Source organism: Toxorhynchites rutilus, chromosome 2 (assembly GCF_029784135.1).
Source record: "Toxorhynchites rutilus septentrionalis strain SRP chromosome 2, ASM2978413v1, whole genome shotgun sequence".
Taxonomy (NCBI): domain Eukaryota; kingdom Metazoa; phylum Arthropoda; class Insecta; order Diptera; family Culicidae; genus Toxorhynchites; species Toxorhynchites rutilus.
Genome location: NC_073745.1, coordinates 74,899,142 through 74,925,178, shown reverse-complemented (window position 1 = coordinate 74,925,178; position 26,037 = coordinate 74,899,142). Strand labels below are relative to the sequence as shown.

At 41.0% G+C, this 26,037-nt stretch overlaps 4 protein-coding genes across 6 annotated transcripts; 3 read left to right on the top strand and 1 right to left on the bottom strand.

Moving 5' to 3' along the window:
• Positions 1 to 3,631: 3,631 nt before the first annotated feature.
• Positions 3,632 to 8,758, top strand: LOC129765843 (uncharacterized). Its single transcript, XM_055766279.1, has 3 exons — positions 3,632 to 4,178; positions 4,375 to 8,364; positions 8,640 to 8,758. The coding sequence occupies exons 1-3, from the start codon at positions 3,632 to 3,634 to the stop codon at positions 8,756 to 8,758; spliced, it is 4,656 nt and encodes a 1,551-aa protein (XP_055622254.1).
• Positions 8,759 to 11,167: 2,409 nt separating this feature from the next.
• Positions 11,168 to 11,941, top strand: LOC129770411 (vacuolar protein-sorting-associated protein 25). The gene is made up of 2 exons (XM_055773241.1): positions 11,168 to 11,321; positions 11,385 to 11,941. Exons 1-2 carry the CDS (start codon positions 11,272 to 11,274, stop codon positions 11,854 to 11,856), a joined length of 522 nt encoding a protein of 173 aa, XP_055629216.1. The 5' UTR covers positions 11,168 to 11,271; the 3' UTR covers positions 11,857 to 11,941.
• A 5,339-nt stretch (positions 11,942 to 17,280) lies between these two features.
• Positions 17,281 to 19,501, top strand: LOC129770410 (protein preli-like). 3 transcript variants are annotated; one of them, XM_055773239.1, is made up of 4 exons: positions 17,281 to 17,348; positions 17,520 to 17,787; positions 18,160 to 18,373; positions 18,444 to 19,501. In XM_055773239.1, exons 2-4 carry the CDS (start codon positions 17,696 to 17,698, stop codon positions 18,777 to 18,779), a joined length of 642 nt encoding a protein of 213 aa, XP_055629214.1. In that variant the 5' UTR covers positions 17,281 to 17,348; positions 17,520 to 17,695; the 3' UTR covers positions 18,780 to 19,501. The 3 variants fall into 3 exon arrangements, with proteins under 3 accessions (XP_055629214.1, XP_055629213.1, XP_055629212.1); XM_055773238.1 differs by having other exon boundaries at positions 17,307 to 17,462; XM_055773237.1 differs by having other exon boundaries at positions 17,309 to 17,787.
• A 4,177-nt stretch (positions 19,502 to 23,678) lies between these two features.
• Positions 23,679 to 25,201, bottom strand: LOC129767758 (TATA-box-binding protein). Its single transcript, XM_055768940.1, has 3 exons — positions 24,713 to 25,201; positions 24,215 to 24,649; positions 23,679 to 24,150 (listed from the first exon to the last, which is right to left on the bottom strand). The coding sequence occupies exons 1-3, from the start codon at positions 24,962 to 24,964 to the stop codon at positions 23,875 to 23,877; spliced, it is 963 nt and encodes a 320-aa protein (XP_055624915.1). The 5' UTR covers positions 24,965 to 25,201; the 3' UTR covers positions 23,679 to 23,874.
• Positions 25,202 to 26,037: the final 836 nt, after the last annotated feature.

Here is a 26,037-nt window from a genome sequence, read left to right as displayed (position 1 = left end):
ATGGGAGTGTTGTTTTCGGTTTTGGGATATTTGTGCTGCATGGGTATGTGCTTACTGTTGCTCAGAAAATTCCAGGGGTTAGACATCAATTGAATATAGGCTACCCAAAATCAAAATCAATATGGCGTCATTTGTTTACCAACATATTATTTGCGAGGATTGAAATCGTTGAAATCACGGAGATAGTATGCTTCATTTCTAACTGCATGAGCGATTTTCATATTTCGGTTTCACATGGATGTGTTTACATTTAATATGGAGTTTAAAGTTAGCCTCTATTCGACTATATAACCGGACCGAGTTGTAAACAACAGTAATTACCAGAACCAAAATGTCAGTGAACCGCAGCAATATTGGGTATACTGGCAATATGAGGGATTTGACGTTTCAGTCATACCCCTGGAAAATTCATGAAATGAAAAGAAATGTGTACAGAGATGCCAGGTTCGAAGACATGTCTTCATTTTGAAGACATTTGACTTACTGTGAAGACATTTGATTTTGTGAAGACATTATGAAATATATCAAGATATTTCAGTATGAGAGCGCAAGTGAATTTTTGAGAGATATTATTTACATAAAATTTTACCTATCGGTCGAAAATATCGTCAAATAAAAGTAGTGCTCTTGTCTCAGTGACATTCACTCGCTTTTTTACCAGTGTCCCTTGTTTACTTTTGTTCTTAGTAATCAACGGAGCCTTTTGTCTCGGGGTCATTCACTTGCTTTTTCCAAACATTCCCAAGCAGAAAATCCACAAGTATATAGAATGAATTCAACAACAAAGTGACTTTCATTTCAAATTTTAGAGAACGTTTTTGTGGAAGAACTAGGGCGATATCTACTTCGTCAACGGAATATCAAGCCAGTTAAATTTCCAAACTTATAAAATTTAGTTTGACTAAATACCTCGTTTGATAAACTTCAACACCTCGAGGTAAGTTCAATGAAATGCGCTATATAACAACGTCAATTAGAATATACATTGAATAAGCTATCAAACGGTGTTCAAAAGTAAGTTGTGAATTTTAGTATCCTTCAATATGATTGTGAAGACATTTGAAAATATATTTTTTGTACCATTTGAAGACATTGGAAAAAATCACCTGACATCCCTGAATGTGTTATTTACCGTGTTGTCTCAAATTCCGAACACTTTTTTGATTGTTCGTTCCATTACTCAAAATAGTACTGTTACGGCATATTTTTGGGAATTGCAAATTAAACCAGGAATAGATTAATAATCAATACGTCGGTGTTCCATGAATACAAGCCTCCCTTTAGAAATTCATTCATCTGTATTTTGTCTATATTTTCCATTGACTCTAATGTGTCAATGTGTTGTATTTAAAAACATTCAACTGATGCCGTGGACACAGAACAACTTTACACTCTGAAAATCGTTGTAAATGAAGTTTGAAACAAATCTCATAGAATTGGTGAAATCAAACAAATGCCTCAGGTCGAAAGAACATCGACGAAGCAAAACCGCTGATGTCCCAGCATAAGAAAAGATTGATGACTACTTGCTAGTTGGATCGTTATGTATAAAATATCAAACAATTCTCTGAGAATTTTCTATTCCTTTGGTGTTCAAATCATCAACATACGTTGGCAGCAAAAATAATTATTAAGGCTAAAAATATTTCATAAGAACGTGACATATTTTCCTGAATATTTTTAAGTCTCAAGGATTGCCAGAGATTCAAAGTGGCATTAGTAAAAAATAATCTTGTTTATTTAGATTACAGGAATCATAATCAATAACATGAAAAGGTGAACAATTAATCCCTATCAGCTGCAAAAGATTGTGTGCAAATATTTTGGAAAAATGAAAATAAATTTCTAAAATAAGGAACTCGTTATGCTTACTAATTATAGTTTGTGTTTGCTCGGTATTATCTTAAAAGTTGAAACGATTTTTCTACAACGATTAACGCTATGATAATTGGCAAATAGAACTTTGATCTTGACAAATTATATGATAAAATTTCTTTTTTTTTATCTGTATTATAGTGACTTTCAACTCATTTGGCTGGTTCATCACTTAAAATCATAATCTCCTTCGTTCTAAAATAAAATAAATAAAATTTCTAAAAATCATAATCTCCTTCGCAAAAGTCTCTTCAGCATTAGAATATTTCTTCGTTGAAGAGAATAAAGAGTTTATTGTCATTTGTCCCGTTTTTATCACTGAACTATTTGGTCAGCCTACTAATGGATGACCCTTTATCATCATTTCTGATTGTAAATTAAGATATTGGTCAGGAATATCATAATTTTTCATCGAAAACAAATGAAACCTGGTACATTGCAGGTTGTATTTTCTCCCACTAATGACTCCTGAAAAAACGCGAAAAACCCATTACTAGACACTATGTTGACTACCACTTGTAGAAAATTCGTTTCACTTTCACATGGAATATTCATTTGATACGATTAATTTGATTATCATTGGAAAAAAATCTTCCTGACGATTTGTTTATTTTTAGACATAAAAAAGTATATACGTGGAAACAAACTAAACGAAAAACCCACAACACTATACGAGAACCCGAACGTGTGTCTGAAAATGATATAGCACGTTATATTATAATATGGAAAATATTCCGAATTAGCGACAAGAATATTTCCTTTTATTTTATTTAGTTTATTTTAGTTTAAATCGTTTTGTTTTCAACGAACTTATCCTAGCAGATTAACATATCAACTTACTGAAATATACAATACATTATCTTCAACTTCAATATATGAAATTAAAATTATATTTGATAAACAATTCAAGGGACATTCGGGGTTTTAGGATACGTTGGTTTGTCCAAGAGCTGAGCAACACCATACACAGTTCGTTCTGGGCTAGGTTTTCGAAGAGAATCTCGACGCAAAACGTGTTATGATCTGTCGGAAAAAAACAGTTCCTTCGGTGGCTGTAGAACAATTTGTTCGGGCTGAAACTACACAATGAGAACGTAACGTTGATGAGGGGGCGTTCATATCTGGCACCTCAAGCCGGTACACAAGGATGTCGAACAAAGTTGCCGAGCTTGGCAAGCTGAATAAAGTTGATTGAGTGCAAAAGTTTGGAAGAATGGGAAGTCTGTATTTTGGAAGATGCATCGTATGCCAACACCGGAGGTGTACACACCGCTACGCACAGTCGACTAAGGCCTACCTGCATGAGTTAACCATCTTGCGACGAAATGTCAGAAAAGGCACCAGAGTGAATAAAAACAGTATAGAAAGGAGAAAATAGATAAACAAAAGGCAAACGGATGAATTGAGTTGGATAGTTTTTGAAAGTGTATTGAAATTTACAGAGAAATCGTTAGAATTTCTAAAAGGAATTTATTGGTAATATTTTAAAAATTGTATAATTAAAGAATAATGTTGACCAATCGATGTTTTGATAGCCGCTGATAGCCAAATAACTGCTGGATCCTGAGAGACCTGAAAAAAAGAAAAATATTGTAAAATTAATAAAGAAACTGTAAAATGTAAGTAGAACCTGAAAAGAAAAGAAATGAGATTAATTAAATACATAAAATTTCAGTTTCAAGCTGCGAAACAAGAAAATTGCTGCTTTGAAAATTAGTTTGTTGTGACGACCCCGAACAAACTTGAAAATTTTACAATGGCAGAATTGACCCTTTCACCCGAAGCTGCCGAAAAGACGGGTTACAATTGTGCCGCTTGTGAGCGACCGGATCACGCAGAGAAGGATATGGTGTTTTGTGACCAATGTCAAAACTGGTATCATTTTGGATGTGCCGGTGTAACGAATGCGGTAAAGGACGATTCATCGTGGATATGCGGCAAGTGCATGAAAAATGCCGCTGGTAGTTCCGTGACGTCAGAGTTGGAGCAAGAATTGAAAAGGCTCGAGGAAGAAAAAAGAGTCCAACAGCTAGCTATGGAGAAGGAAAGAGTCCTGCATAAACGGCGCCTGGAGCTGCAGCAGGAAATGTTTCTGATGCGAAAAAAACTGGAACAGGAGAAACGCGAAATGGAGTTAGCCTTCGAAAAAGAGCAGTTGGAGAAGGAAATCGCTGAGGAAGAATCGTTCCAGAAGAAAAGTGAGCAGATGAGAAAGGAGATGCACGGTAAATTGAATAAGCTTAGACAGCAACGGAGCAAGGATTTCGATAGTGGTGTGAAAGAAAAAACGGAAGAAGCTGAAGGTTGTGAAGATGATTGCTCGAGTGACAAAGAAAAGCCGAAGCAGTCGGGACTGGAGAAAACAAAGCCAGGAAAAGCAGAAACCGAAAAAAAAAAGGTCGGAAAAAGGCAAACCTGGGAAAATGGATCTGGTCGAGACTGGCAACGGAGATTTTCGAGGAGCATATCAAAAATACTCCACTCCAAAAACATGTTTAGTTCCGTTGGTCACATCGCCATCATTGGAGGAAATTCCGCCTGTCGACGCGGAATCCGTAAAAGGTGATACACAGGAAAAGATCGAAAGTAAGAAGAACGACGCGGTTTCAAATGACGTGCGAGAAGCAAATGAGGACGATAGTGAATCCAGCGAATCAAATGAGGATCACGAATCGGTGACAGTACAAGCTGGTCAAAACAAGCAACAAAGATGTCGTCGAGGACCTACCAAAGCTCAGCTGTCCGCCAGGCAGTTCCTGTCGAAGAAGTTGCCGGTATTTTCCGGAAAGTTAGAGGACTGGCCGATGTTCATCTGCAGCTACGAAACATCTAGCGAGGCTTGTGGGTTTTCGAATGTCGAGAACCTGGCTCGACTACAAGAGTGCTTGAAGGGCCAAGCATTGGAAGCAGTTCGTAGTAGGCTCCTACTTCCAGACGCAGTTCCACAGATCATTGAGACTCTCCGGATGTTGTACGGTCGCCCGGAGCACCTTCTAAATATGCTATTGGTGAAGGTGAGAAAGGCTCTCCCACCGAGAGCAGATCGTTTGATAACGTTCATCAATTTCGGGATGATTGTCCAGCAGCTTGCAGATCACCTGGAAGCAACGAAGCTTACTTCTCATCTTCTGAATCCCATGCTGATTCAGGAGATTACCGAAAAGTTGCCCGCAAGTACACAACTTGAGTGGGTGCGGTATAGAAGGAGAGACCGTGTAGTCACGATTCGAACTTTAGCCAACTTTCTGTCCGAAATCGTGAAAGACGCCAGCGAGGTGACGTCATACTGTGAAGCACCTGTAGTTGTAGACCACGCCAATCGAAAGTCCAGAGGAAAGGATAAAGAGCACGAAGGTTTCCTCCATGCCCACTGTGGACAAGAAAACGCCAACAAAACTCAGGCGCCGAGGGTGAGAAAGCCATGTATGATTTGCGACCGTACTGATCACCGGGTAAGAAATTGTGTAGCCTTCCGGAACCTCTCCGTACCACATCGTTTGGAAGCGGTGCGTAAATGGAAGTTGTGCTCGATGTGTCTCAATGAGCATGGAAATGCCCGCTGTAAGCTGAATTTCCGCTGTAATGTCGGGACCTGTAGAGAGCCTCACCATCCTTTACTCCACGCGGCAGGCCCGGAATCGGGATCGAACTGCAACTTTCATTCGTTTCAACGCAAGCAATCGGTGATTTTTCGAATGATTCCGGTCACATTGCACTGGGGAAATCATACAGTGAACACAGTGGCTTTCCTGGACGAGGGGTCGTCCTACACATTGGTGGAGAAGTCGGTGGCTAGCGCTCTTAGGACGAATGGTGTAACGCAACCACTTCGTGTGACGTGGACGGCTGGAATGTCCCGATTGGAAAGGAACTCGCAGAAAGTAGAACTGTATATTTCGGCTCGAGGTTCAAGTCGCCGGTTCCACATAAAAGCAGCTCATACCGTGGATAACTTGAGGCTTCCCCAGTCGACGCTAGCCCTGACGGAAGTAGTCAAGCAGTATCCCCATCTTCAAGATCTATCCGTGGTGGATTTCCAACATACTGTTCCGCAAATTCTGATCGGACTGAAAGACGTTCACTTGTGTGCACCGTTAGAATCACGAATCGGGAAAGCGGAAGAGCCAATCGCTGTGCGGTCCAAGCTTGGTTGGACCATATTCGGACCTGTAAGCGGTGGTGTTGAGTCGAGCATCGTTGGTCATCATGCGTGCAGCAGTGTTTCGAACGAGGACCTCCACGATCTGTTGAAGAGCCACTACACGCTAGAAGAGTCTGGCATTTCGGTTGCGCTGCTACCGGAAAGCGAAGAGGATAGGAGAGCGAAAGATATCCTGACGCAAACGACGGTAAGAGTAGGTGATCGTTTTGAGACGGGGTTATTATGGAGATATGATAGTCCGTGCTTCCCCGACAGCTATCCTATGGCTGTGAAAAGGCTCAAGAGTTTAGAGAGACGTTTATTGAAGGACAATGAACTGTACGATAAAGTACGGTGCATGGTCTCGGAGTACCTAACCAAGGGCTATGCGCACAAAGCTTCAGAGTTGGAGCTAGCAGACACCAACCAGAGTAAGGTGTGGTATTTGCCATTGAACGTGGTTATTAATCCGAAGAAACCGGGTAAAGTCCGCCTTGTTTGGGACGCAGCTGCGGCTGTAGCTGGGGTGTCCCTGAATTCAAAACTCTTGAAGGGTCCCGATATGCTGACTGCTCTCCCAGCAGTTATTTGCAAGTTTCGAGAGAAAAAAGTGGGTTTTGGTGCAGACATCAAAGAGATGTATCATCAGTTGAAAATTCGAAAAGAAGATAAGCAAGCGCAGAGGTTCCTGTTCCGAGAGAATCCAGCCAGCGCTCCGGAGGTATTTATTATGGACGTTGCTACCTTTGGGGCGACCAGTTCACCTTGCTCCGCCCAGTTTGTGAAGAACATGAATGCAAAGGAGTTCGCAGGGCGGTTTCCAGAGGCAGCGAGAGCGATTCTAGAGAACCATTACGTCGATGATTATTTCGATAGCACGGAGACAGTCGAGGAAGCAGTGAAGCTGGCGAAGGAGGTAACGTTTGTTCATTCAAAGGGCGGCTTCGAGCTTCGAAATTGGGTCTCTAGTTCAGAGGTGTTCCTGCGAGAAATGGGGGAGACAAAAGAAAATCAATGTGTTCATTTTAATCAAGACAAGGAAACAGGGCAAGAAAGGGTCTTGGGAATAGTGTGGAATTCAGTAAGCGACGAGTTTACGTTCTCAGCAAGGTTACGTGAAGATTTGCTGCCGTACCTGATAGGAGAGAGGCGGCCCACGAAAAGGGGGGTCATGAGCTGCATCATGAGCTTGTTCGATCCCATTGGGTTTTTGGCTTCCTTCACTATTTATGGAAAAATGCTTATTCAAGATCTTTGGCGCAGTGGATGTGCCTGGGACCAGCAGATCAACGACGAGTGTAGCGAGAAATGGAATCGTTGGGTCGGTCGGCTTCCAGAAATCGAAAGAGTGCGGATCCCTCGTTATCACTTCACGGGAGGATTATCTGTGGACTACAGTACGTTGCAACTACACGTTCTTGTCGATGCTAGTGAGAATGCATATGGTGCTGTTGCATATTTCCGTGTCATGACTGCTTCTGGTCCTATTTGTTCGCTTGTGATGGCACGTTCCAAGGTTGCACCTTTGAAGCAGCTGTCAATTCCGCGCCTGGAACTACAGGCCGCGGTACTAGGTTCTAGATTGCTAAATTCCATCATCGATAACCATTCCGTAGAGGTGAAACAGCGGTTTATTTGGACAGATTCGAGGACAGTACTTTCTTGGATCCACTCGGATCAGCGACGCTACAAGCAATTCGTTGCTTTCCGAATTGGTGAAATCCTTAGTCTCACGAAGCTCGATGAATGGCGGTGGGTTTCCACTAGAAACAACATCGCTGACGACCTAACCAAATGGGATCGAGGACACAATCTAAATTCGAACGGTCCTTGGTTTCGGGGTCCACATTTCCTGTTCCATCAGGAAGATTCCTGGCCAGAACAGAAGCGCGTAACACCGAATGTGCCTGAAGAGATACGTGCCCACATACTGTTCCACGACATTTCACTGTCAGAACCTGTAATCGATCCGTTGCGTTTTTCAAGATGGAAGGTCTTAGTTCGAACGATAGCCTGCGTCTACCGGTTTGTTTCGAACTGCAAGCGAAAAAAGGAAGGATGGGCCATCGAAGGTGTACCAACGACCGATGCTCTCAAGAGAAAAGTAAAGGCAAAAATTGCATCTACGGTAGTTCCTTTGCAACGAGACGAATACCAAAAATCAGAAGCATATTTGTGGCGATTCGCACAAGCGGAAGCATACGGGGATGAGGTGAAAACTCTCCAGAAAAATCTTAAAGTGGGGAACGAGAAACAACGACAGCTGGAAAAATCGAGCAGTCTATACAGTCTGAGCCCATTCTTGGATGCACAGAACGTTCTTCGGATGGAAGGGAGAACCGCACAAGGTACGTTCTTACCGTTCGAACTACGTTTCCCAATTATACTCCCTAAAGGACATCCAGTTACCGTTAAACTTCTGGAACATTATCATCAGAGAGTGGCACACGGCAATCAAGAAACGGCGGTAAATGAAATACGACAAAGGTTTTGGATTCCCAATCTCCGAGCGGAACTCAAACGTATTTCAAGAGCTTGCATGCGATGCAAGGTGAGGAAATGTGAGCCAGGTCATCCGAGAATGGCTCCTCTTCCGATTTCGCGGATCTCGCCTGGATTGCAGCCGTTCAGCTACACAGGGGTGGATTATTGTGGTCCATTGACTGTCTCCGTCGGGCGCAGATCAGAGAAAAGGTGGATTTGTTTGTTCACGTGTTTGACGACGAGAGCTATTCACATTGAGGTTGCTCATAGTCTGACGACTCAATCGTGCCTGATGGCCATACGGCGATTCGTGAGCTACAGAGGAGGTCCTCTTGAATTCTTCTCAGATAATGGGACGAATTTCCATGGCGCCAGCAAAGAAATTGTTAAGCAGATGGAGATTAATTGTGAAGATGTGTTCACCGATTCGAGAACCAGATGGAATTTCAATCCGCCTTCCGCACCTCATATGGGTGGGGTGTGGGAGCGAATGGTGCGCTCCGTTAAGACGGCGTTGAAAGCGTTGGATGATGGCCGCCGAATGACGGACGAAGTACTCCTGACCGTGTTGGCAGAAGCGGTGGATTTAATCAATTCTCGGCCACTGACATACGCTGCCTGGAACCTGATGCAAAGGAAGCGCTAACACCAAACCATTTTGTTCGCGGCGTAGGACTAATGAGTTCTGAGTCGTTTATCAGACCTACCAATGAAGCAGAGGCACTGCGGGACAGCTTCAAGCGGTCACAGTTTTTGGCTGATTGTTTGTGGAAACGATGGACTTCTGAGTATCTCCCGACGATCAATCATCGCAGCAAATGGCACTCTGAAATGCCTCCTATTGCAAAAGGTGATCTTGTGTATATTGCGGACGAGAATATCCGAAAGCATTGGGTTAGAGGGGTTGTAACCGAGGTATTCAGTGGTGCTGATGGTAGGATCAGACAGGCTTTGGTGAAAACAGCAAAGGGTGAGTTCAGGCGGCCGGTGGTGAAGCTTGCGGTGCTTGAAGTCCAGGGTCGTAAATCTACTGCGGCTGACGCTTTCGCACCAGAGTTACGGGGAGGGGCTATGTACACACCGCTACGCACAGTCGACTAAGGCCTACCTGCATGAGTTAACCATCTTGCGACGAAATGTCAGAAAAGGCACCAGAGTGAATAAAAACAGTATAGAAAGGAGAAAATAGATAAACAAAAGGCAAACGGATGAATTGAGTTGGATAGTTTTTGAAAGTGTATTGAAATTTACAGAGAAATCGTTAGAATTTCTAAAAGGAATTTATTGGTAATATTTTAAAAATTGTATAATTAAAGAATAATGTTGACCAATCGATGTTTTGATAGCCGCTGATAGCCAAATAACTGCTGGATCCTGAGAGACCTGAAAAAAAGAAAAATATTGTAAAATTAATAAAGAAACTGTAAAATGTAAGTAGAACCTGAAAAGAAAAGAAATGAGATTAATTAAATACATAAAATTTCAGTTTCAAGCTGCGAAACAAGAAAATTGCTGCTTTGAAAATTAGTTTGTTGTGACGACCCCGAACAGGAGGTTTCCAATAGTAAATTGTTGGTCGAATGTCCGAATGTGCGGAAAGATGCAGCGCCTGTTACTATTGAGGATTGCCTAACGACGGGTTTACATTAGGGAGATCTTTAGCTATAGATGGATTTATCTACTCGAAAATAAATGTAAACGGGTGAGAATATATATGATACACTTCTTCGAGGTATATATGTATAGAGTGTATAGAATAAATTCAGGCATATGTAAGCGCTGGTGAATTTCTCACTGGTTAGAAATCACTAAAGTTGGATGCAGTTCTTCAGGTAAATAAATTCATCGAAAATATGAATATATTCATTATATAAGTTCGCGCTAGTGTAAACGGTTGATGCGATTTCTATAAATCTCATCATATTTCCTTACACGAATATATCACTAGTCTAGATCCACCCTAAGAAAATACATTAGGTCTAGTGGAGGCGATCTGGCGTAGTGGTAACATCCATACCTCTCACGCAGAGATCACGAGTTCAATTCTCACTCCCGATATTCCTCCAAGACTGGAATTAAAAGTGACGAACCAGCCGAAATGTGTTGAAAGTCACTATAATAGAGAGAAAAAAATACATTAGGTCAACTGTCGACTCGATACGGTGGTGTTCAGAAGAGGCCTAAGATACTAAAACAGACACAGAGTGAATATTGTATTGTCTGGCTCTGTCTGGCTTATCTAACCTTGTATAGAATTGGATAGTTTTTTTATAATTTGATTCAACATGTTGCGGCCATTTTTTCATTCCACGTGAGAAACTCAAAAAAATCGCCTGACATCCCTAGTTGTTATCTGTCCATATGAATATCAAGGCGCCTAGAAGTATATTCTAAGGTGAGGCCGTTTCCTCATTAAGTAGGTTAGGGGAGCGGTATATGAAAACAGTACGGAACAAAGCAGAAGGGTAATTATTAGCTTGAAGCGTGAAAGAGACAGACTGATCACGAGCAAGCTTGGGCACAGGCGTATTGTGTTGTGTTTACAAACAAAACACAGTAGACTTTCAAGATGGCTGAAGAGTGGTTTTAGCAAGTTGGCCCACCTTAGGATATACTTCTAGGCGCCTTGATGAATATTGGTTGTTTAATTACTACAAGGTAGTCTTGTTCACGCTGTCAAAACAATCTGATAATGTAAAAAATTGCAAGAAAGAATCCGATCCGAATTCAAATAAATTATTGAAATCCGATAGTAAAAATCTCTTGAATCAATGACAGACTATCAGTGGCCTTGGGAGTACAGTTTCCCTCCGTTTTTTACGTAAGTATAACACCGATTGTGAAATATACTGAACAGCGCAAAAATATGTATACAACATTCCAGGGTACAATCCCATGCCGGCACGAAAGCACAGCAATTGTCGACTTGGAAGACGTTAGTGCTCGATTATCAGAAACATATTCATCAGGCTATCCTAAATATTAACGAAGACAGTTTACTGTTTGCTAACGAGAGCATCTCGCGGAAGCTTCCCTATGAGGGGCGACTCTGGTTGCTGGAGGAGCTTGAAAAATCCGGAAACGCCGCGCCACTTGATAAACGCAAACAGCAGTGGGAAATCTATTGGCATACGCTAGACGAGTGGAGCGCTATTATTCATGACTGGGCCACTGCTAATGGGATGATTAATACGGTTTGTACACTCTTCGAATTGTCCGCAGGTGACAATACGGTAGGCGAGGAGTTTCATGGCTTGGATAAGGATGTGCTGAAGAAGGCCCTGAGAGTGCTTGAATCGAAGGGAAAGTGCGAAATTATTGCATTCGATGATAATGAAGGAGTTAAATTTTTCTAGGGTATAACAAACTTGTTTCTGGTGTAAATATAAACATACTGTTAGTATTTCTTTCAATTGTGAATATCATCTGGTGCTATCTCAATGAAGAGTGCTGTGTTTAATGCACCCGTGTAAGAATTTTCTTTGACGCAAAAATGGCCGATCAAAACGGGAATCGAACCTGAACTCGATGTGCGTGATGCCAACCACTAGCTCATAAGAGCCACATTATCGCATTTTTTTTTTCCAATTCATTTATTTGTAGGCTCAATCGCATGAGCTTTGCGGAGCCACTAATTCATGATTTGTTTTTACAGAATTTCAACTTAAATCTATGTTTAGTAGGTTTCGACCGATTACTCGCGGTTTACTCGAGGTTAGAGGGGCAACAATTTTTGTGGGATGGATCAGGTTAGGGATATGGATATGAGGTATCGTTGTCTCAACCGAGAGTTGCCGCACGCACTGTAGCATTGTGCATAAAGACCAGGGATAGCATCTGGTGTTCGACTATCTGTCGAGGGGGGGCGACGGTGAGATGAGGGGACAAGACAAACAAACTAATAACGAAAAAGAAAAAAAAAACACAAAAGCATTAAATTCTTATGCTAGTCCGTTTCACAAACATATAGATCAACTGCATATAGCAGATGTCGCGAGTTCCCAACACGTCTCTAACAGGAACATAGGGTTGTCTTCTTTGGGCCCTAAGGGCATTCAAAAGGTACTCTCTGGCTGCGTAATTATCCGTACATTGCCAAACTGCGTGATCGATGTCATCGTAACCGTTTCCACACCGACAGACGTTGCTTTGAACAAGATTTATTCTGTGGAGATGCACATCTAGCGAGTAGTGGTTGGACATAAGTCTACTCATTACACGAATGAAGTCACGACTTACGTCCAAACCTTTGAACCACGCTCTCGAAGACACATTATCGCAATTGTACTAGCTTTAAATAATTTCATAAATCTACTAGATAAGGATTAGTTGAAGAAAGTAAGTGTAAAAATCAGTATGATGAGTAAATTACTGATATACCTTATCTACACGGAACGAAGGAATTCCAAATCTAATAATGTTCAATCATCACGTTTATAAAGAACTAGCTGACCCAGCAAACTTCGCCCCGCCAAAATTTATTATCACATCAACGTTTTCTTCAGCCGGGTGACGTCTTTAGCGAACCCCCATTGAACTGACAGGAGCCAACATATCGGGTATCCCACTGACATTTTCCCCTTGTTTTCATATGAATTGGGTATCCCACTGACAGTTCTGCTTGAGATTTTGCTAACGATCCTAGCATCAATCATAGCACCCGGCTGGGTCCAATGCTTTCGACATGGCTTTCGACATCCGATCTAACCTCAATCAATATTTTGCCACCTTACACGGTCAATATCGCCCTCAACCCGAAACAACGAAAGTATCCGCGATGACAAGTGGCGACATTCGAGTTTGAGATCCAAACTATTCTCCATCACATTAGAAGGCTAAAAGGCAATTTTCAATTGGTCAAATTTGAATGAAAATATTTACTTGGCATTATTTGATTAGTTGAAGCGCGTAGTCCTAACCCTAACCTAACCTCATTTCCTCTGAATTTTCAGACATTCCTACTAAAATTTATTATTATAATATAACGTCAATTTCAGACACAATTTTGTATGGGATTTTCTCATCACTTGCAGAAAAAAAGAGATTTGCATTCACATAGAATACAAATTTGATTCGGAAAAGTTAATTTTCATTCATAATTAACACTTTAAAATTCGTTTTTCCTTCTCAGAAGCACATCATAAAACTCGCTTCACAAATACAGACTGTTCCTCTCAGTTTCAGAGATGCCAGATTATTTTAGTTTGCGAAAATATATGCAAGTTATATTATCTGCAAGCAAATGTTTTTATTCCATAAATAAGACTATGACAGTAGAACCCCGATTATCCGCGAGGAGGTGATCAGCCGTGCGGATTATTCACGACTGCGATATCCATAGTAAATCAAGCCTTTCCGGAATTTGTTAGTGAGTGGCAGGCCCATGATCTTTTGTTGTGGTCATGGCTTTTACATTATTTAGCCACTGGTATACACGACCTTATAGATGGATAGTTTAATGATTTCTGTATTGATAGAACATAGTTTTTATGTTGAAACATCTTTTTTCGTGTTTGCATTTCTTTTTTGGTCATTTAATGGGTCATCCGCGATTTTCGTTATTCGCGGTGAGTTTACTCGACTATTCCGCGGAAAATCAGGATTCTACTGTACTTGAATTAACACGTGATGTTTTTTTCATCTGTGATTTTCTCAGACCTTCTCATTCTCCAAATTTTATAGCGGAGTGTGAAGAATTACACAACTTAGACTAAAGTGGCTGCCCCGCTCGCTAGCGCAAAAAATGACCGAGTTCAACGTTAAAAAATTCCTAAGACGTTGTTAATTTTCATTCACTTACTCACCATCGCCTTGTCAGTTTACTTTGAGGTTTTGATTCGTTTCGTGAAAAGTACCGTATTTTGCTATTTAAAGTACAGTAATTTACATTTAATGCGACATTTTTCTAATTGGACGGACCTGCAATGCGACACGTTTAATTGGACATTTTTACCTCTAATTGGACATTTTTGTAAATATAGTAAAATATAAAGATAGTAAACAATAAACAAACACCTCCTCGGCATGTCGCATTAAATGTAAATTACTGTATTAGTTTTCCAAACCAAAAGCTTTCTTTTATGATTCCTACAATTTCAGAAGTTTATAAATTTTAATTGCAATCGCAAAAAAGACTAAGGGTGGGTTTAGACTAGTGATATATTCATGTGAAGAAATATGATGAGATTTATAGAAATCGCATCAACCGTTTACACTAACTTGAACTTCTATAATGAATATATTCATATCTTAGGTGAATATATTCACCTGAAGTAGAACTGCATCCAACTTTAGTGATTTCTCACCAGTGAGAAATTCACAAGCGTTTACATATGCTGAATTAATTCAAGTTATATATACCTCGAATAAGTGTATCATATTTATTCAAATCCGCTTACACCTATTTTCACGTGAATAAATCCATCTATAGCTATAGATCTCCCTAATGTAAACCCGCCATAATATGAATTAAATGTCTGCTTGCAAACCTGGCAACTCAGTCATGAAGTCCGTAAGGTAAAACTTCAACATCATGCATCCATATCTAAGACAAGACGTGACAACTGGCTTGTTACTCTTAAAGGCTGATTTAGACGACTTTAACTTGAACATCACCCCTTTGGGTGATTTTTCGGTTTTCAAAAGACTCAAACTTTGACCGCTGTGCGACACCAGTAAATGAAGTCCGATTGAGTTGATATTTTGCATAGGGTAGTTTTTCGTGTGAATCAACATTTTTAATCGAGTTCGCTTTGAAAATTCGAGGGTCACTTCTTCCCATACATCCATTGGCACTCTAATGGAGGACAATAAATGTTTCTATGGTGGTTCGACACTCATCCTCCCTCTCTAAGGGGGGCTGCCATACAAATGATACAAAAATTTCTACATAACTTGAGAATTAATCAAGCAAATGGAACCAAACTCGGCATATAGAGGTTTTAGGGGGCAATAAATGTTCCTATAGTGGTTCGACACACCTACCCGCTCTATAAGGGGAAGGGTGCTGCCGTACAAATGAAACACATACTTCTGCATAACTCGAGAACTAATCAAGCAAATGGAGTAAAATTTGGGATGTGAGGGTTTTTGAGTACGAAAAATGTTTCTATGATGGCATGACACCCCTCCCCTCTTTGGAATTGAGAGGGGTTCCCATGTAAATATTACACATATTCCAACCAAACATGACAATTGAACATTTTCAGAAAACTCTGAAAGAAAATGGGTAAATTCGGAAAAATCAATTCGCATATGTTCTACAAATACATAGTGACAAGCATTGTTAGTTCATTTGATGTTTGCGCTAACGAAATTAATCTTTGTTTGGAAGTGGAAATGGATTTTAATGTGATAAAACCGGCACTAGAGCACTGTCACTCGCGAGAACTGCCAAACTCTCAAGCTGGTGTAAATCAAGGCGCTTAACATACTACCAGGTGGGTCAAAATGTGAAATCTACTCTACAGTCATTAATTTACAGGATGACACTAACACACTTCTAAAATAAAAAATAATGAATGAAAATTTACCTTTCTATTTCGAATATGTATTCTATGCAATACAGTATTACGTAATATTGAACTGGAATTGTGTCTGATGATAATTTTATATTATAGTGGCGAGTTTTTGTAAATGTTGTGTGTTGTGAAATATATAGCCAAATGGTTAAGAGAGCGTCGTGTTTCAAGTAATCGAGTAACTTAAGAATCTCCATTCAAATTCTAGAATTGCAAAACTGCCTTCTTTTAATTTTCGCGAATTTGACGATTGTTTCGAGTTAGATATGTTTAGCGAATGGGCGCACCTTGTTACGTAGATCTGCCTTGAGCTCACCGAGAAGTTTGATAGTTTGGCAATGACAGCTAAATTTGCGACACATCTTGACTCGCGGATCATATCCTCTTGTCCGGGACCTGGATAAAACACTCCTATATCTTCTTCTTGCAGGCGATCTGTTTATCTATGGCTTTCCAACAGCCCGTAGTTATTGTCGTTCTGGCAGCACTGCTTGCCGTCATTTTCTTTTTGTTCCGCAATCTTCATCATTCCGATAGAAACGCTTCGAGAAACGTGCGTTCATCCATTTTGTATACTTTAAATAAAAGCTAATAAACGTATGTAATTCGCGGTGTGTACTGTTTTATTGGCCCACCAACAACACTTCTATTTGTATAAATAAAAATGGATCGCCGAATGTGTTGATAAGAGCAAAACTCGAAGAATTGTCCGAATTAGGGCTGTCTTTATTCCATAACATTTTCTGTGTCAAACATTTATTTCATGTAACGAAGATACATGTTATTTGGAAGTGGTTGAAAACGAGAACTTGAACGAGAATTGTGTCTGAAAATAATCTGATATTATAATGATGAGTTTTGGTAGAAGTGCAAAGAATGTTATAGCAAAAGGTAATTTTAAAGGGTCGATTAGAAGATCAATCAATGAACAGTTCTGCGATTGAACCAATGAGACTGCGCTTAGTTTGAAACCGTGAATGTTTGAAGGTATTAATAACACAAACTTATTTTTTGGGTGGGACGAAGATTGCCGGTTCAGCTGGTATAGCATAAAAGTATTGCAATAACGACTTTGCGTAATATGCTTTTGAATTCTCCTAATTTTTCGTTACATGCCTCATTTTCTATTTGGTAGAGTAAAACACCTATATTGAAATCACGTAGTCCTACGTCAAAAGTCTGCTCGAGAAACGAACTGAATTTGAGCACATGTCTCAAAAAATATTTTTTTTATCGGGTCCATCTTTCAAATCTCTTTTCGAATGTTCGCAGTGAAGTTTTGTCGAGTGCTTTTTGTTGTTGGAGTGTGATAAGCGAACTAAGCGAAGGTATTGTTTTCAACGAGTAGAATATTAAACACATTAAACATTGCATTTTTTATAAGTAAAACAAAAGTGATTTGGATTATATTTTGGCCTTCAATTCAAGTGTTCTCATAAATCGTAAATTTTTATTAAAATAAAAGCGTTGCATTAGTACACAGCAAAACTCATTTTCAGTGGCCAACTGAGTTGTTAGCCGCAATCGCTGGTCGAACGTCAAAACAACATAAAGAAAATCGAAAGTGTGGTGCATCGCAGCACTGAAAGGAGGCACGAAGCACGGTGTGGTGTTGATCGTACATTATCAAAACTTCTCGTTCATATAATTGTCGGTGAAAAAAGATAGAACCGAAATGGCAAAGTATTATGAAAATTCAACTACGTTCAACTACTCTTGGGAGCAGGTTACCCAATGCTTCTGGAACCGGTATCCAAACCCGTTCAGGTTAGTTTTACCCTCAAAGTCCAAAGGTCGTCATCGATTGCATGAAGAACATTTTAACATGTGTAGCTTTGTGTATAAAAAAAAGTAAAACGTATAATATATTGGTTATGATTGTATTCAGTTGTGTGAAGGCCGAGACATTACATAATTTCAATGTGTTGAGATATATAAATATATTTCTTGCTTCCTGTAGCGGCAAACTCGTGGGTAGAATTTTCCAATTGCACAGTGGTTTCGAAGTGATATTTGTCCAAGCTATCGCGGAATTGAATGAACAAACCTCGTCATGAAAACACTGTACAACACTATCTCACTGTGATTTTTGCTTTTCTCTCATTCCACGACATGCACGCATCGGCGCTTACGTTACAGCACGCACGTACTTTCGGAAGATACGATTAGTCGAGAAATGAAGAATGGTAAATTGCACAGCAAGAGACTGCTTACAAAAACAAACCGTGTGCCGAAATGGGGCGAAAGGTTCATCAAGACCAATTCTGTCAGTATTCTGGAAGAATCCGTGGTGGATCCGAAAGAACGGGTTCTTGTCACTTACACTAGGAACATTGGATTCAATAAAATTATGGTAAGCGTTTTGAAAAAGCAGATTGTTTAGTAGTCAGTCAGAATCACACTTTTTCCATTGCTTATTGCAGAGTGTGGTCGAAAAAGTCACCTATCGGTCGTCACCAGACCATCCCGGAAAAACCATCGCTACCCGGTCGGCATGGATCGATTCATCGATGTACGGATTCGCGACCGCCATTCGAGCTTTCGGGTTGGATAGATTCAAGAAAAATTGCATGAAAACCGTGAATGGTTTCAATCACGTTCTGCAACACATGTTCCCCGCCCATCCCACCACATTGGCTACTCTCCATAACCAGCACCTAACCAAAACTCAGAAAATAAAGGAAGCAGCCAAACATGCTTCCGACCACGTCAAGGCCCAAGCCGAACACTTAGTACAAAATTTCTCCGTGAAAGGTTGAACCAAGCCCCCCTAGTCAGGGGTAAACAACTTTTTCACACACGAAGATCGACCTAGGATTGCAATACACTCGTTAACGGATTCCGTCGTGTGCGTGTGTCCTTTAATCGACACTAGAGTTTAAACCAAAATGTGATTAAAATATTTCCGACAGCTAGATCATAAATATTCACTGAACAAGTATCGCAATACAAACCCTAATATCTAGTTAGAGTGAGCTTCGTTTCTTCGCACGCACGAATGTGTAATGCGACAGAATGCTTCATTCCATGCCGATTAGAATTCCGACCGTTCGCGATCGTGTCTGTGTTCGGTTAGTCACTCGAGCGCGCCTTGTTGACAACCGTTTCCAGCACGTTCGGGACGGTTCAAATGTTCAACTAAAGTAGGAACCACCAGAATCAGAGGAAGAGAATTTACGAAACATTCGCTAGAGTTTTAAACGGAAGAAAGAAGTTGGTTGAATTTTGCTTCAACAGTACTGCTCAGAAATTACGATAACTGTTTCTGATATTTACTAATATATTATTTTAGCTTAAACTAGTAGGCAGTTGTAAAATAACCATGTTTAAAATGTTGAGCGCAGGAAACCGGGGAAAAAATTAAGCCATAGTCAAAAAGTGAATAATTGTTACTAAACATTCGGACAAGGTGTGTTATGCGAAATTTTATCTGCAAATCAATTTCCCGACAATACAGAGTCATCTTCTGCGCATGGAAAAACATTGTGTTGTTGTGTCCGAAATTTTCCTTTGAAAAATTTTCCTCTCAAAATCCTTATAATGAACAATTGGGTGCCAGATGTAGAACCCGGTAGCATGCAAACGAACGAGAGTTTTGGACTGAACGCGAAGAACGCGATAACAGTTGGCAGCTCATCATTCAAATATTTACTGCCATTCCCAGTGGAATTTAAGGGTAAGTTGTCGAAAGCCGGAAGCCGCAGCGACAACAAAAAGGACGGTCTGTGCTTTCACTGATCGATTCCTAACAAACGATTCCAACCATTTCGGTGCACAAAAACAAGTCGCTTTCAACTCCATGGCACATCCTCATTACAAATGTCCCCATAGAAATTCCGTTCCGGTATTGCCCTGCTGTATGCATCGAGAAAACTCATCGAAAAATAGAGGCACGCAAAAGGTAACACAGAACAGCAGTAGAAAACAACAAATCGGATGAATCAACAGTAGCGACACACCACAAACCTTGACCACAAAATCGATTGGACGAAAGCAAAACTAATAATATATGTCCTTCAGATTTTAACGCATGGGAAACAATGTTCATCAGCAACTCCCAGAATCCGCTGTGAAGATGATCCACCCATCCCATCGTGTTTATACAACTTTACGTAACTGAAAACTAAGAACGTAAAGAACACGGGATTGGAAGCTCGAAACATGGAACTGCAAATCTCTCAACTTTCTTGCGAGTCCCCAATTTTGTCGGAAATATTGAGAGCCCGCAATTTCAACATCGTAGCGCTGCGGGAGGTGGGCTGGAAAGGACGATGGTGCGATCGTTTCAAGGTGGTCATACCATCTATCTGAGCTGCAGCAAAACACATGAGCTGGTTTCAGCTTTCATCGTTATTGGGTGGATGCAGAAGCAGGTGATTGGCTGGTGTCCGATCAACGAGAGAATGTGCAGACTGAGGATGAGAGGTCACTTCTTTAACATCAGCATTATCAACGTCCACAACTCCCATCTAGCTAGCACTGGTTATCAGGTCGGATTTATGCCCGGTTGCTCGACAATGGACCTGATTTTTTACACTGCGGCAGATCCTCCAAAAGTGCCGCGAGTATCAGGTCCCTATGCACCATATAATCTCTAACACCCTCCACGAACTTTAAACGGAATGAAGTGGCCGACCGGTTTGCCGGAATCGGTCACACCAGACCTTTTTCCACTCGGGATGTGCCGCTTGACGACGTGAAGTTGTGGATCACCAACACTTTCCGCACCTTTTGGACCGAAAGGTGGTTCGCAGAGCGAGGACAGTTCCTCAGAAAAGTCAAGGGCTCGATTGTCAGGTTTGACGATGTTGAAGGAATGAGAGAACAACGAATTCTGTCCAGACTGAGGACCGGTTACTGCTCGGTCTCACACGGATTCAATAGAGGACCTTACCATCTACTCTGCGACCACTGCCAAATCCACAGCTCTGTCGAACACTTCTTGTGTGGTTGCTCGAAATGATCATCTGCGAAACCTTCATGGAATCAGCGGGAGTGTAAGAGACATCTTGAAGGATGATTCAGCAAGAGTAGCAGCGCTTTTCTGCTACCTAAAAGATATCGAACTATTTTTTAAGATCTAGCGTCTGAATAATGGATCAGTCAAGAAAATCTTTGTTCCTTCCCCTCCACGATGAAGGGGAATAAGAACACTTCGGCGTCTTCAACGGCACGGCTTCCTCCCCACTGCCCTGGAGCCATGGTCCGAGGACATTCCTGCCATCTGGTCCAGCAAGCAAACAGTAAGTTTTTTGTTATGTTTCGTAAAAGGATTTACATGTATTTAGTATTTATGTCCAATTTTTATGTGATAATTTTATGTGCAATCTGTTCCCAACGAAACCTTGCGGCAATGTCGTCGATATAGAGGCTAACCAGCCCAGGAGGCTGAAGCGAGCGTCGTAAGCGTCGTCTATAGACGACATCAGTGTGATACTGCACATCGATCACACCAGCGCGATATGCATACTTTTCGGCGCAGAGCTCCGTTCAGCGATAGCACTCCGACAGAGCACACTGCCGTAGAAAAAGAGTTAACGAAAGACATCTTTCGTGCATCGCCATTCAACAAGCATCAAACACGCGTCTAAAAGATGCACACAGTTGCAGCGATAAAAATGAAACATCGCGAGAATGGCCATTTATGAAAAATCTTTCTTGATTCTCGGTCAAAACCATCAACAAAGCTAGGAGCTTGTTGCATCAGAACATAGCCGATGCGCACGAGAACAAATACGAATGGCAACTGAAAGTATCGAAAGTGTGCTATTCACATGTACAGGAAATTAACAAGTTCTAAGTTTCACGCAATGGAAACAAGCAACACACACAAAATCAAACACTAATGGCTAGAAGCGAACTATAATCATTTGTACTCTTCTCTATATCACTTCATGTGAAATATTCGCTAGCGTTCTCAACTCGAAGGGTAACATAAAACACAAAACGAGCAGAATAAGCTACCTTTGTCGTTTCGGGCGCAGAAAGATTCTGAGAATTTTCCTCAGAGGAGATGCAATACGCTAGCGACAGCTTATTTACTATGCAAGGGTGGAGTTTACTTCGCAAACATTATCTTTTCCCTATCTCCCTTGGTTGTTTCTATTCTAGTGTTTGCATAAGTTGCCCGTTATTGACAGCTCTGTTCGGGAAAGCACACAAATGGACAGAACAAATGTATAGGGAGATGGGAATGCTTTCAATTTTCATCAATTTAAACCATATACAAACTATGGGATTGTAATGTATAGCATATCAAACAAATCTTAGAAAAGTCCCGATTCGATTGGTATGCAAAAATAGTTAGGAAGGAAGGAAGGTATTGAATTAGAGAGACTTTAAACTCTGAGAGTTCATTCGTCTCTAAAAATAGTTATTAAAGTTAACTTTATTTCATGAAAACGTGACCTGTTTTCTGACTTGGCACCCTTAATGTAAGACGTCAAAAAAGTCTAAGCTAGTTTGGGAATGTATTCTATCCTTGACACAACTAGCTGTTACAAACGATGTTTATCTATACTTTCTATACTATACTTCTATTCTATACTTACGCAAATCAGAGCTCAAAACCTGGGAAATATCGATGAGTCATCTGTCATCTGGCTCTATCAACACCACGACAATACAAATTATTCATTACATCTTGTAACAGAATAATACTCAGCCTACTCAGCACGAATAAAGCAGAATTGAGTATGTGGGCCGGTCTGTTGACCAGACACTGTCCGAGCAGGTATCACATTTAAAAATTGGAAAACTGACAGATGATAGTTTTCATTTCTGTAATTTTGAAGCTGTCCATACAGCTTGATCTTGGGTAGACTGTACACTTCGTAGTTGCTCTCCGTGATTGACCTGAACCAGCTACATTGCACAAAGAACACACTGAATGAACCTTGGGAGTTGCGAATCATTTTCATTGTGCAAGTTTCGGTGATTCGAGCTTTAAATAGTCAATAACGACGCCGGGCACATCCTTACGGTTACCAAGGAAAGGGAAGGAATGTTAGTATGATATTCGCAGGAATGGGAGGAAAAATTGTTAGTGTGAATGGGTAAGAAAAATCAGGAATCACTATGGTCAGTGATGTGATTAGAGGTTTATCCGTTTATTTCTTTTCATAAAACCATGGATAAAAGCTATTACAATCATCCTCCTCAGGGACTTTAGACTCTCTGTTCTGGTTCTCTGGTTCGTCGGTGTACAGAAAAACGTTGTATGGAAAAAAAGAATGAACCACGATATGACGCTATACAGTATCCAGAGATTCATCAAAGCTAGATGAGTGCGATGGGCGGGACATGATGCTAGAATACCGAAAAACAGCCCCGCAAAACTAGTGTTCGCATCGAATTCGACGGGGACAAGGAAAGCACTCAGCGAGAGAGGTGGTTGAACCAGGAGTAGCAGGATTTTATGAAGCCTAAGGTTGTGGAACTACGACCTTGGACCGGGAGCATTGATGAAACATTGTAAAGATCTGGACTTCTAATAGAATGTAGAATTATGTGAATAATAAAAAAGACGATAGCCGAATAACACAAGATGATGGAACCAGGATCCATGCAGTCAAACGGAAACGAAATGTGGGACTACATGATCCAATACAACTAAACTGGTGAACATAAGCGAATAAGTAAGTAACGAGATTAACCCAATATTTAACCACATCATTAGATTTATTTACTGTTATTTTCCTTATTGAAACCTAATTTTTATTCCATGAAATGTGGGTGCCACATCCTACTGCTTCTAGTTGCGAAAACAACATTGAATCCTTAGCTTGAATTCATGTGCCTTTTCAAATTGTCTTAGAAACGTAGCAAAATTAACAAATAAAGTTCTCAAATAAATCACTGCTTTTTGAAACTCTTCAAAATCGGATAAATGTTATCGAATGCATCGTAGATTTCCTGTCGCACTTTGGCTCCGGTGAGCACCACTTTTCCGGACACGAATATCAACAGGACGATTCTCGGCTTCACCATACGATAGATCAACCCGGGGAATAACTCTGGCTCGTAGGAACTGAACTTGCCGTGTGTCAGAACTAAGCCCTCCAATCGGATTGGGAATCGTACATCGCAGCTGCCCACCATATTCTGCACCTTAAAATCCAGGAATTTTGCCTGCAAGAATAATCATCGCGGTTATTTTCGGTGACTCTTCGAAACATAAGGCCATATGACTAACCGTGAAGCCAAGCTTCTGGATAATACGCGCGTACTTTCTTGCCGCCAACCTAGAATCTTCCTCGCTCTTCGCCCCAGTACACACCATTTTACCGGACGAGAAAATCAGTGCCGTTGTTCGGGGTTCACGAATTCGCATGATAACCGCTGCGAATCGTTTCGGATTGTACTCAGCGTTACGGGCATGTAGAGCGATTTTCTTGAGATCCAACCTACAGCTGAGATTAACTGTCGACACAATGTTTTGCAATTGGGGTAGAATAGCCGGCTCACTCGGCGTCATCGGTGTCATTGGCGTCGCGGGACCCATCGTCTGGTGGATGTTAACACTGCCAATGTTATCCGGATCCCGCACGCTACTCCCGCTGTTGTTATGGATGGGCGTTGCGGGTGGTTTTGTCTCCGTCATCGGCACCATTGGGGACATTAGGCTTTGCTAGAATCAGACAAAAAGTACCGTTTGTAAAATTCAAACAGCTTGGCTGAACATTATCCTTACTGGCGTCTGGGGCTGAATCATGCTTTGTGGTGCGGCGAAACTTGGCGCATACGTGTGCATACTTTTTCCGGGAGTTCCCATCCCTATCGAAGGCATTCCGTACGAACTGAGGCCACCCATTGGAGTCATGTGGGGCATCGATTGCTGCTGTTGATACGCATGTGGTAAAATCTGCTGATCTTCTTCAGGCTGATGTAGCGGTGTTCCTATACTGGGAATCGAGAAACCCGGACTCAACTGCATTTGATCCATGATAGACTCCTTTCAGGTGCTTGTTCGGGCAGGAAACAGTATACACGACACAATTTCCACCACCACGAGGGAAGGGAATACTTCAGCACTAAGGAGTGGTAAAGGATTATACGAAGGATATTGATAATTCGTAATAAGCAAACGTTTTGCATACGAATTTCATAAAATATGGATCGCTTCGCAAATAACGTAAGCCGCTTCGGTTTATTTTGATAATACGTTTGACATTTGTTGGAGTATGATCGGCGGTTGTTTACAGCAAGACGGGTCTATGGTACTAGGTGAGGCCGTTTCGTCACTACGTAGGTTAGGGGAGGGGTATATGAAAACAGTACGGAAGAAAGCAGAAGGGAAATTATTTGCTTGAAGCGTGAAAGAGACAGACTGATCATGAGCGAGCTTGGGCACAGGCGTATTGTGCTTTGTTAACCAACAAAACACAGTAGACTCTCAAGATGGCTGAAGAGTGATTTTAGCAAGTTGGCCCACCTTAGGATATACTTCTAGGCGCCTTGGTTTACAGAATGTAATGAAAGGTAACGCAGGCAATTGAGCTTGAATGTATTAGTAGGCTAAAAATGTAAAGCCGTCTTCACACATGCCATGAAATGAGAATACAGTGCGTTGCCAATCGCATACTATACTATGCCGTGAATATCGTCAACTGAAAATACTGTTGTGTAGGGTACTTTGACTTTTGTACCTTGTCTTTTTTCCACTTTAAAATGATCAGCCCTATTGTGTATTCCGACGGATTTCCCTTTCGTTCGAGTTATAACTTTGCATTCCCTATTTCGAACGTTTTGCCCATTTAATGTACGAAGAGAAGCAGATCGAACGAAATGCAAAAACAATTCGAACAGAATGAAATTATCAAGTCCTTCGAAATATTTCAAATCGATATGATGGTTAATACTTATGACATCATGCAACTGTACTTGCGCTGTACTTCGAAAATTGTATGTCTGTCACTATGTACAGCGCTAGAACCATGTAAGCAACTCGGTACAATCGCTGTATCTGTACCAGGGATGGTAAAAAATCACATTCAACGATCAATGAATAAGTATATC